This window comes from Ambystoma mexicanum, chromosome 6p, assembly GCF_040938575.1.
Source record: "Ambystoma mexicanum isolate Mex_15411 chromosome 6p, UKY_AmexF1_1, whole genome shotgun sequence".
Lineage (NCBI taxonomy): Eukaryota > Metazoa > Chordata > Amphibia > Caudata > Ambystomatidae > Ambystoma > Ambystoma mexicanum.
In genome coordinates this window covers 560,072,680-560,085,088 of record NC_090935.1, presented here as the reverse complement: position 1 = coordinate 560,085,088, position 12,409 = coordinate 560,072,680, and the positions used below count along the sequence as shown (strand labels likewise).

Genomic DNA, 12,409 nt, shown 5'->3' with positions numbered 1-12,409 from the left:
TTGTCCAGGTCGTTCTTTAGTTGGGAGGACTCCAAATCAAGTGACTCTTCTATATCTCTTGGAAACTCATTCTCGTTGTCCAGGATAAGCCAGCTAGTTAACATTCCTTGCCCATTGGCTTTACATTTTTTGGCATTCATAGCTTTCTTTTTGGCCTTCTTAGAGAGAATCCCCGTAGCTACAGTTGGCGGCAGGGGGGAGGCAACTACGCAGGGCTTCTTGCGCATTGCCGCCCTTCTTGCAAGTCTACGTTGCTTATGGGAAAAAAATACAACTGAATTATTAGCCACTGTGGAATTTGGCTCAGGAACTGACAAGCTTTGTGGGGCCACCATCTGCAAAAGTCGGGGTTATAGCATCACCGGCACTAATATTGACGTTTATTTAGTCCACAGGCCCAGATCTTAAAGTGTTCTCAAGAATGCGGTTGCACATTTTAAGAAGTATTTTTAAGGCAAATTGTAGGGAAGCCATAGATGATTGTAACTTGGCCAAAGCTGTAGGATTAGGCAATAACATATCGTTGGACTCGTTGCAACTACTAACAGCAGATGGTTTCTGATGTATAGCTAGGTTAGGAGATCCCGATAATCTGCTCGAGTGCTCCCTTGGGGAGTGCGACTGTCCAAAGTTCGTGCCTTGGGGAAGTGTCCCTGGTAGATTTGTAGGCGCAGGGGTCATTGATCTCTGCATAGAAAGACATAACTCAAGAAGTGAGTTGTTATCTATGTCACCATAGTTGAAAACATCCTGGGGGATAGTAAGGTAGTTAAAGAGTCTTCTCCCACTTTCTCAGTAGTTGGAAAATATTTGGTTATTGCTCCAATGGTGAGGGGCTCCTGTTTTTTCGATTTAGATTTGCTCATTGTGTCACTATTAGAACTGGCCACAGCCTCATTGATACGCTTTTGCAGATTATAGGCAGATTGTTGGCCTTGCTTTGATGGCGGCATGTGTCAGACACGAAAGAATTCAAGCTGGGTTGCCCTCTAGTTTTATCTTCTTAACAACAGGCCCTTAATAACATTTGGTGGTGAGGAAGGTGCCGTTAAAAGGCTTGCTTGTTAATTGCCCCAAAGTGCCGACGTTACTCCCAAAAGGGCAAACAGCGAACAAACTGTCAAGTGGCTAATCAACTACGTGCCGCCATGATCCACTTTTGGAGATGTAGAGCTGGATACAACAAGGCCTTGTGCAAGTAGGTAGAATGGCTCTTTAGAAACACTGCAGGTAATGAGCAGCAACCAGGAGCAAGCGATGGAGCAAATTTCCCACGGCTGTAATTAGGCAGCTAATTTGGATTAAGTAAAGCGAATTGTAGTGAGCAGTAAAAACAGCCGGGATCAAGGATATATCACACAGTCTCCCAGCTGTAAGTTAATCTCAGGAACCAAAAAAAGCAACAAAACTGAGAGTGACTTTGCTGATTAAATCAGTTACTAATTATTAAAAGGTAACTAAGCAAAAAAGTTATAATACCAAAGCACAGCCACAGTAAACTCAAAGTTGGTATTTGCTCTTTAGGGCGTACTAAAGCATGGCTGTGGGGGGCTCCTTGGGCACGTGGTCAAACAGCAAGCTCAAAAGAGTCCAGTGCAAACAGTCGCATCGGGGACAAAGAACTCACCATGCAGTCCCATTCTCGTGCAGTCAACAAGCAATCTCACCTCGGAGACCCGCTCGGTGACCTTCACACTGAGAGAACCACAGCCCCCAGGCTCCAGCCCCGGCAAGACCACGACACACAGCGAAATCAGGGCCAAAATAGACAAAACTGCGGGACGCCGCCACAATGCAGAGGCTCTCGCCGCCGCCTCCAGAAATCCGCACGGGAGCTGCACAGCGTTCGAGGAAAGGACCCACAGCAGCATGCCCAACATGTCAAGCCGCACCCCCAAAGGTTTCCAGCGAGAAACAGATGAAAACGCTTTGCTCTCAACTGGTTAGGTTTCAATGGCATGATGTCAGATTTATGAGGCGAGTTTTACAAGGTCCAGAAATTCCCACAGTTACTTTAGCTAAAATCCAGTTTTGCCATAAAAGGCACATTTGTACAATTGTGGCATCTTAACAAATTACATAAGCATGTTACATATTTTATGCAGTACATGCCAGTCCAACTCTGCAGTCTGTAAGACATTGTTTCATCCGCTTAACAGTTTTTCATTGTTTTTAGTGATTATTCGGCCTAAAATCCTATAACTTTATACATGTGTGTGGATGATCATTAGGCATGTCCGCATTAAAATTTGCAATGGCATCGTGTATACTTTCCTTAGAATACCCAGTTATCTGCCATTTCTGTTCCCAATGTGGCAGAGAATGCTACAAGGTCTTAAATTAAAACCCACAAAATTACATTAAAACTAAATTTTTACATTCCTGCAAAGTCCGGTGGCAAGGATAAAAGTTTCTTAATAAAATAGCTGTTTAAACCAAATGGTCAGCATTGTCCTCCAAATATGGTCATGCCTTCCAGGCTATCCCCCCTAGCCCATGGTCGGCATGGAGTTTTTTTTTTCTTTGAAGCTTCTTGTAGAAGTCACTGGGATGTGCGATTTTCTTTTTCACATACTCGTGTCCCAGGATTTCTATTGTAGAAGGACTCAGCCCAGACAAAAGTCTGATGAGAATGTGAACTTTGTCTTGGTCATTCAAAGTTTTCCAACCTAGTAATTATCAGCCAAGTGTCCTGGAAGTTTATGGTGGTTCCTTTTGAGGAAATCCTAGTTTCACCAGCGGGAAAAGCCTGTTCTGGAGCTTGCAAAATCCAGCCAATGTAGTTGAATTCCTTATTTTATTTATAAATCAGAATAAAGCCTTTTGAATAAGATCTCTCATATATATTTCACAGAACAACCCCCTTCACATTGCTAGATAATTGCAGGGCCTTATCCAACATGCACTTTTAAACAAGTATTTTACTTTATTTGCAAAAGTACATTTAAACATGTGGGGCTGCTAGCATTCTCCTTTCAAATTTGGTTTAGGCTTCCCTCTGAATTCCCACATTGTTTTGTAGCCAGAGTTAGCTTCTTGTATGCAGCTATGGGTTTAAAACACAGATGCACTGAAAATGACATAGGCCCAGAAAGCCAGGGCCTTTTTTTGATGCACTGATCTTTGACATTTTGAAGTCCAAACGTAAAGCGTTTCCTGTGTAGCTGAAGTAAAGCTTCTTTTGATTTCTTCAGATCTGATCAACAGCCCGTCATTCCAGGATACTGCTCGTTTGCTGGAGCACAATGTAAATGTGAATGGTCATGGCAGAGTCTCCTTAAGAAGATAATTGTGATGAGGCATCAGAGGAAAAGAGCATCAGAGCGGCATCATCTTTAAATGTAAATATTTCCCTTTTTCAATGGGAACTTTGGGCTTGCAGCAAAGCAGCGCTGCTTTTTCAGTCCCCTTATTTTGGACATGTGAGCAGCACACTGGCAGGTTTTTCGGTGTGCCCGCTTGTTCCATCCTGCCCAATATGTGCTTGGCAAGATGGTGCAGCTTTGAAGTTGTCAAACACAGTTTTAGTGTGAGGCAGTGGTGCTCACAGGAGCCAGCGCAGACATTTTGCTGTTTCCGCTAAAGAGCAGCTTTGTTATGGAAGGGAGTACAGCCGAGTGGATCAATGTAGCCCACACAACATGCTACCCTTGAGCAACTAACAGGTCTTCAGAGGCCATTGTACAATTCATTACATAACGTAGACCCTATGGGGCTATACTAGATTCCCACCATCACTGCGGAGCGAAGAACAAGGTGTTCAGGGGCACTAACATCTGCCTGCAGCAACAGCCTGCTAGGATTGTAATGCCCAAACCATACGTCTCAGGTCTGGAAACTGCCCCAAAAGAAGCAATTCTGTTAACTTCTCTTTGACACCTCTGAGGCTTCCATGGGCATAAAATGTCCCATTACAAAGAAATAGCACAGGACAGATGGCACACTCAACTGATCTATGAGATGCACACAAGTCTACATTAGCATCCTGCACCATGCAATCCTTCACACACTGATAGTTTGAGAAAACATACCCTTGTTTGAACAGCCGGGAAAATAATGCAACATGTGGGACACGGCGCAAGACACTTTAGAAAAATCACATATCTTGTCACAATATGGGGCCTGGTACTCAGCTGCCAGGTAAGGGCCAGAGCCAAGCCACCTAATAAGTGCACATATCTAAAGGACACACAAGTCTTTACTAATCTGCAGCATGCCCACAGTTCATGGGTCTTGCAACTTTTAAGGATGAGGATATATGTGGAAACATGCACTACTGCCACAGAAAGGTATGTGTTAGGTTATGTTCATTTATACCACGCAACTCTACCATTTGCCAGGTCTCCAGGTGCTTGCGTGGCTCTGTAAGAAAGTGGGTTGGGTACTGGGTAGATTAGTGAGGTAAGAGGAATGGAGGTTGTGCTCTTCTGTTGGTGCTTGCAGAACCAGGAGAAACTGACATCTGCGCGTGTCAGCTTTCTCAGTGTGTGTGGATTGGGTGCACTGAGATTATTTTGTCTGGAGGAGCAACGTCCAGTGTCTGGGTTGTTTGCGGTAGTTTGTTCTTTTGGCAGGTTGTGCATTTTGTGTGTGGTCAGGCTGGCCTGTTACGTCATGCGAAGCATGTGTGGGATATGCTAGAGAGGAGCAAGGAGTGGGGGTGGCTAGTACGTACAATGGTTGTTTTATTGTTGGTTTCAGGATCCATACTGTCCCTTGATTGTCTTGGGTCTGCACTTTCCAACACTACATGAAGCCATGTACACAGTGGCCACAGCAGGGGAAGTGTGATACAGCCACATCAAACAACGTGCTCCTTACCACACATCCAGATGAAAGGCTAGGCGTCAATCAAAGAAATGCTTAACTCCAATGGCCACAGACAAGTGTCTTTTAGTCACCTTCATTTAACTCTCATTGGGACCAAAATGACCATCTTCAGGTCATTGTTGAACCCTTTAATCAATGAAATCAATTCTAAAACAAGTCAATATGATGTTGAGTTTGGACCATCATTTCAGCATCTATAACGAGAGATGGAAATAGAATATAAATCATTGATACGCGTACCACTTGTTTGTTTGCTTTTTACAGAGAATACCTTTAGTTCAAAGGCCAAGAAAGAATCCTGAACACTTTTTCTTTCTCCCAAGTCAAATATAGAATCAGCTCAGATTTGAAATGTAAGCACTGCCATTTTCCCCAAGTCATGGTCAGGCACAGACATCGTGGCCCTGCAGCCTGTAAACCTCAAAAGCCTTGCAAGCACATTTATTTTATCAGCAGAAGAGCCTTTTTATATGCATGATAGACATTTCCAATTGAAAGACCAGTTATCTTGCAAATCTAGGATAGTTAAAGTGAGCAACACAAAGCACCTCTTTTTAAGATTTGTTTATATCCACGAGGTCTACTTGCTTGATATGCACAAAAAAATGATTGCTTTTATGTCACTAATCAAATGTTCTCAACATTACGAATAACAGCGAGCTGGAGTTTAATGACAAAGAATCTCCATATCCATCTTAGTTTGTTGCACAACCTATTTTATTGTGAGTCTTAAATCACTACAAAGTACAGTGGGATTAAACAGATTGTTCAGGTTGGAATCATGTTACATTCTGGGACTTAAAGTTTATCATTGAGGATGTGAAAATTAAATCAACAATGATATTCTTTTAGGTTAACATGTTGCTCTAAGGATTTACATGTTGTCATGTGACTTTACTATGCAATGTTTGTATTTTGGAAGTAAACTCTTTAAGGCAGCTTTATTGTAAGCTTTGAAATTAAAAACGTAAACATTTGTACCAAGTAAAGTTTGGAAGGTATATGGTCAAATGTGTAGAGTCGGTTAAAATCCCAGCTTCACTGTTTAACCAAAGTGGGTGATCCTGGTCAACTATTCATTCACACTGACGTAAATGCAAAAACTGGAGTCCTTATTTCTAATAGTGTGAACTTAATAACATTTTTTGAACAAAAGATACCCTAGGTTTAATGAGTAGGAAGAAAATAGTGTACACTTGTGCTCCTCTGTTAGGTGACACCAAAGCCGTCACCTAGAATTTCATTATTGGTGCACTGGCCCTCCCTCACTATATCACTTTATATGACAGGTACATATACAGTCTAAGCAGCCAGTCTGCTACACTAGAATCTTTGGCACATTAACTGAGAGTAGAACATTCATTGATCCCCTGCTGCTGCCAGTCATAGAAGTCTCTTGGGCCATGCAGAATACTACCCCACAGGAGAGCAGGATCTGCATGCAGTGGGGTAGGAGACTAATGCAGTAGCGGGCAACCAGGGCAAGATTGCTTTGTCACAATGTTGATGTGTGCAGATCTGAAGATGCGGCTCTATTCGGTGCAAGTTTGAGATATTTTGTGAGCGGTTATTAGGAAAACTCAGGCTAACACCCACACTGTTCAAGCATTCCCGGGTAATTAAACATAGGTTATCGTCTCTTCAATAGGAAAAGGCTGGGGGTTACCTGTGGGTATCTGGTTGCTAATCAATGGTACGGAAGGACGTGCTTGCATCAGCCCATCCATTGAATGGCGCCTCGCTAGCACGAAACATGCAAACAACGTCAGCACGCTGCATAGCAACGTCTCCAACAAGGAAATACAAAAATCAACGTAGAACGCACCACAGCATTCTCGGAAACGGTTCATGCTGTTGGACCCATGACATTGCTTTTGTTGACACAGACTAAGTAATTACTTTGCTTTAGTATTAGGAACACATGGGAATAATTGATGGTTGGGCTCCGCTCACCCTATCCCTACTTTCTGGCTCCGACTCTTTGTGAAGGATACGTACAAGGCTGGAATACAGGACAAGAGGATAAGCCAGCTACTTACATGAGTGTTGTCCTCGCTATAAGCATGTCTTTCAATTTTCTACATATTCACTGCATCTCCCTTGTCCCCTTTTGCAGCTCCTGTAGTCCTCGTATTATCTACTGTTAGGAGGTGTGTCCAGTAACACGTCCGCCAACAGAAAAGGCACACACTGTTTACTCCAGTCAGCGGGCACCTTTTCCTTTGGAGCTCAGATCTTAATGCTCCTGAGAGATATTCACACCTTCTGTGCCACATCCAGGTGACTCATAACAGCTGCCTCGAGCAGTAGTTAATGTGCACTCCAAGTTACTACTGTCTGTAGGTCTGTCAGAGTGGTGCTTAAGGAGTGTGGGGAGTTGTGTTGGTGCATCTGTGCTGGGTTAGTTAGGGGTTTAGGGAAATGTAGTGCATATTCCATTGTGCAACCTGGGTTTTTTCAGTGCACAGGTTGCATGATGTGGTGTATTTTCAGTTAGGGTGATTTTGAAGTGGCTATTAATACCACATTCCTTTCAAATCAATGGCTAACTTCATTGCATTAAACAGAGGAAAGGGGTGGGAACCACTCAGGTAATTATAGTGGATACGCGTTGAATTCAAGTTAGGTTGAAACTTAAATGCATCTTGCAGAAAACCTGACAAACCCTAAATCAGGAAAATAGCATAGACCAAAAAATGTCTAGTGTAAAAAAATCACTAGACCTGAAGACGCCTGGTGTGTAGTAAAAATGACTGCACAATAACAGCAATGTTCAATTTGTTGAAACGTGCGTCACATAATACAAACATCAAGTAGTCCTTAATGTTCATTATTTTCATGCAGAGACCCCCGACGATGCATTTCAGACTAGGCGTCCATCTTTAGGGCGGGTTCTATAAAAACACAATAACATATATATATATATATACATACATACACACAGAGTTTCGAGCCCTTAGCACACTATTCTACGTAATCAGCTCATTGTTATTAGGAAACTCTGGAAATGGTCCTGGTATGTCCTACCTGTATTGCAGAAAAGAAGAGGAAGGTAACTGTTGCTCTCGCCTCTTAGGGAACAAACTTATTGTGGGAGATGGTCTGGAGCTTGACCTGAACTATTGTTTCCAAGAACCCTGTAACATAATGGCGTATAGTTCAGGTGCGTAGATGTATATGTGAGGACAATGAGGGATTTGGTATCTATTGTAGGGCTCTTACCCAATGGTAATCTTGAAATCACGAAAAATGCTCAAGCAAATCAGCTCCACTATGTAGTGTATTCCATGCATGTTCACAGGAATGCCTGTAAAAGAATAGTATACATATCTGTTCTCAGTACAGAGAAGTATATAATATAATGTAACCGAATGGGCACGCATCAGGGCTGAGTAATGGAGAGAGAGACTTTCTGTCTTACCTTGAAGGAATTACGAGTTGTGCTCGATCTCCTAATGAGTGTGTGTATACAGAACAGTCCCCCTTGTTTAGGTGCTGGCGCTGTGAAGAGAAGCTATTTTTTTTTTATTTATTTATTGTTTTAATCAAGATAAAAGAAAATCTTGATTTTTTCAACATTACAATATTAGCAACATTTTGTGATAAAATACAGCATTTATACATACACAATTGTTTGTTTACAAATTTATATGTTTAACAGATATGTATAAAGACATGAAAGTTAGATTGATTAGCTCAGTTTTTCCCTAGCTTTTTCATTTTTAAACCGTACAAGAAGTTCAAAATAGCATATCTAACAGTTTTTCTTACAGTGTGAAATAGCAAGTTCCATAATTCTGCAGTAGACTCAATGTATGATCCCTCAAATAAAGGCTTAAAAAACAAGATCCTCTGTGGAAGTAATATTACACATTCTGCACATAAGTGTCTCAACGTTTCAGGAGCAGATTGACAATATCGGCAAAGCAATGCTTTTAGTGGTAAGATTTTTCTTCTCCATAATACTTCGTGGGTAGGCCATATGTTTAAACGAAGAGAAGCTATATAAAACAGAATTCAGGCTCCCATTGCTCAGTGAGGCGTCTGTATTGGTCCATAGCCATACTGCTATCTGAGGCGCTATGTTTTACCTGTGCATTAAGAATAATTAATAATAATTGTTCTTTTATAACGCACTTAATACCAGAGATTTGTTTCCAAGCACAGGATCTGGATTCAACCCTCTGTTGCGCTGCATTGTCTTGCTTCCAAGACAAACGCGTTGCCCCTGAGCTATCCCTCCTCACCTTGGAGAGTATTCGCTTGAAGTGCTCGGGCGAGCCGCTCTGTCTCACTTGTACGTGCTGCTCTTTGCGAGCATCCGCCCCTCTGCCACGCCGTGGAACGGGAACAATACCATGGCAGCAGATGCACAGGGCCTTCATTCTGTTTAGCCGAAAGTCATTGCGTGTGAACGCTATGACGTCGTTCCGCCTATAGGGGCCATGTCATTGTGCTGGTAAGCTCGCTGGCTCTCAGTGAACATAATGTGTGCCACGACTGTCAGCATACAGACATACTGTACCCTCATATTGCTATGTTGGAGAGAAAGGAAGCCGACATCAAACAAAAAGTCAAAAGTAGATGAACACAAGAAAATAAAAAATGTGAAATAAAATAGAGTAAAATGAATGAAGCATAAAGATAAAAAATAAAGAATTAAAGTGAAACCGCTTCTGGAGAACTGGCAGTCTTAATGCTCTATATTAATCCTCCTGAGTTGTATACACATATATGCCGGATGTTCCCACATGCTGTGATGGAGACTCATGCTTATTCAAAAATGTGTCAAGATACTGCCTCACTATTCATCAAACAGTCAGCTAAAGAATCTGCAGAATCTACCTAGATGGAGAGGTTTTACATTACAGTCCATACTCCATAAAAGACAGAAATCAAAGTACCCTATGGGTCAAATTTACAGTGACATTCATTCATCCTGCTGGTTGAGCCTATGGGGTTTATGACTAGATCATGTCATGCTGATATATCAATTTACAAAAGCAGTGGATACAAAGCTGCACTCATGTTAACATCCTCCTTCTGATTTCCATTTTGAAATATTGACGTGCGTTTCCCCGGTCTTACCCTTCCAAAGATTATACTGTACACATTAATAAAAACTTGACGGCATTGTCACACCATGCAAGAGTGGGAATTTCAAGGCTTTGAAAGTGCATTTTAAACAGTACACAGAAAACTGAAGCCTTTTACTTCCTTTGTTTTTGACTGTGACTCACCAGAGAGTCAAGGATCAAACAAGGGGTGTACCAGAGAAGCAGCTCCCGGGGGAGCCAAGGACCAGAGGAGAGCGAGTCACCTGGACATCCCAGGAGCAGAGGGGGCGACGACCAGAAAGGCCCCTAACCAAAGAGCTTTGCTTGTGCCATGTAGTTTTACTTCAATCCATTTTTAGTTTTGGCTGCTAGGTGGTGCTTATAAGCTGAAAGTATTGCAACTGGAGTAAATCTAGGAAGTAGAGGACGGACTCACAATGTTAGGGTGCGGTTTAATTTAGTTTTTTACCAACCCATTGACTCCCCACAGTCATTGTGATTACTACAGCCACTACTGTCTGCTCCCTCCACGCCCAAAATGCATCCTCCTGGCACATCTGAGCTAGCTCTATCACACAGTAACATCACACTTTGGACTGTTCATGATATTTCTAAGTAGTCTGCTAAAAGTTCACAGTTGATGGCTTAATTGCGGCTGCAAAAGTGCTACAGGCTTTATTAAAGTGTTTTAAACAAGCGTTCTTTCAACCACTGTAGTTATATATGTTCCTTGAACTGAGGACCATTCTAAACCAACATTGACAAAGTCCAGCCTTGTCTTGTTTATAGGGAAATGCTAGAGGTTGGAATGCCTGAATAATCACACCGGGTGCCAGCTGGTGCATTTTATGGTCAGGTAGTATGACAGTGCCTGGCATATGCCCATCCCATGCCTTCACAACAGCCAAATAGGTGGCATTTGCCAATGTTTGTATTCAGTTGAAGTGACTGCAGCCAGATGAGTACTGCCCACTTCAAAGTGTTTTGAGTTTAAGGTTGCTCAAAGTACTAAATTCCTGTTTGTCTCAATTGTAGTTACTTACAAATTAAAGTATTCATTAAGAGAAACGATACAGCAATTTAAAATGAACAGTAAACTGTCAACCGTCATAGATGGATTAACTTCCTGTACTAGTCATAGTGGGAAATTACATGTTTACCTACTGACAATGAGAGCCCTACACAGTTCACATTTTAATGCCAATCAAAATATCTTTACATTATATTTGTAATTGTGTGCTTTAGTGTAAATGAGGATAATAAACATGTTCTAAAGAGACGTGTGCCAAATTGTATATTGTTTAATTTGCAGGTCCAGTTGTAGCAAAGACTTCTATTTATGAATCTATTGCTTTGATAGCACTGTCAGGGAGGAATCTGGGACCATTCGTTTATCATTAGTCCAGCCAATGTCTAGTCTGGCAAAAAGAGCCACTGAACATTGCAAACCTTAGAACAAGCCCCACGTAGCACCACTGGCTCCCTTGTCCCACTTCCACCACGGTTTACAGCACACGGTTATACTGGTGCCGCGTGCCGAACACTCACATGCGCGCTCCCACAGCAAGCTGTCATCCCGCCGACCCTCACCTCCGTCCTCCTTGGGCTCTTGGAACTCTCCCGGGCGCTCAGGGTGCTCTCGCGGGTCGCGTCCAGCCCCTGCAGCCCCACCCAGATGCTGGCCCGACTCTGCTCCTGCGCCCGGACGGTGCGCTGCCCTTCCGAGTCCGAGGAGTTGGCGCTGCAGCCCTGCCCCGAGAGGGGCTTCACGCCGCCCTCGGACAGGGTCTCGGAGCCCGAGGAGGAGGCGGACATGCTGGAGGCGGACGAGGAGCTGCTGCCGCTGCCTGGCGCGGGCGTGAGGGGAACTTTCCCTTCCATGGTGTCAGGCGCGCTCTGTCGCAGGACGCCGGGTGCCGCGGGGCTGGCGCGGCATGGCGGGTCAGCCTCGCTCCGGCAGGCGCTGTGCGGGCTCCCTGCGGGCGCTCAGCTGGGGGCGCTGCGCTCCGCGGGGCTCGGCATGGCTTTATCGCGGCTGCGGAGGCTGGAGCGACGAGTAGACTGCTGCGACACCTCCCTGCTGTCAGAGGCTGCGGGACAGCGCGGGGAGGCGGGACAGAGGAGAGGCAACACCTGAGCGGGCCGAGCGCCCAGAGGGTGTGCACCGCCAGCGCCGAGACCGCGCAAGGGGAAAGTGCTCGGAGCTACTAGAGAGTGCACGGGAAGGGCGCTAGTGTTACAGTACCAAGAGGCAGGCAATGCCATGGGGGCAGCTTCCATGGCCGTGGGCCTCCACAGACCCCCCCTCAACCTTAAACGTCGCTTTATCAACTCCTCATCCGCCCCTTTTGTGAGGTGAAATGACCGGTTTTGACACCTCAAGTTGGTTAACTCATTTGTATAAAATTGCCATTTCTGAGCGGCTCTTAATGTGTATGGTTTGCCTGCTTTGAAAAGTCGCGTAAACTGTAATAAAAAAAAAGTTTCACTTAAATATAATTCCCTTTTTGTAGGCAGTGATG

At 43.8% G+C, this 12,409-nt stretch overlaps 1 protein-coding gene across 2 annotated transcripts in view; it reads right to left on the bottom strand.

Annotated features, from left to right (window-relative positions):
• MAST4 (microtubule associated serine/threonine kinase family member 4) overlaps positions 1-12,141 on the bottom strand; it is a 2,307,007-nt gene extending 2,294,866 nt beyond the window's left edge. For both annotated transcript variants that reach the window (XM_069627380.1, XM_069627381.1), the window contains exon 1: positions 11,478-12,141. In XM_069627380.1, coding sequence (XP_069483481.1) covers positions 11,478-11,768 — 291 coding nt within the window. In that variant the 5' untranslated portion in view covers positions 11,769-12,141. The remainder of the gene's footprint in view (positions 1-11,477) is intronic.
• Positions 12,142-12,409: the final 268 nt, after the last annotated feature.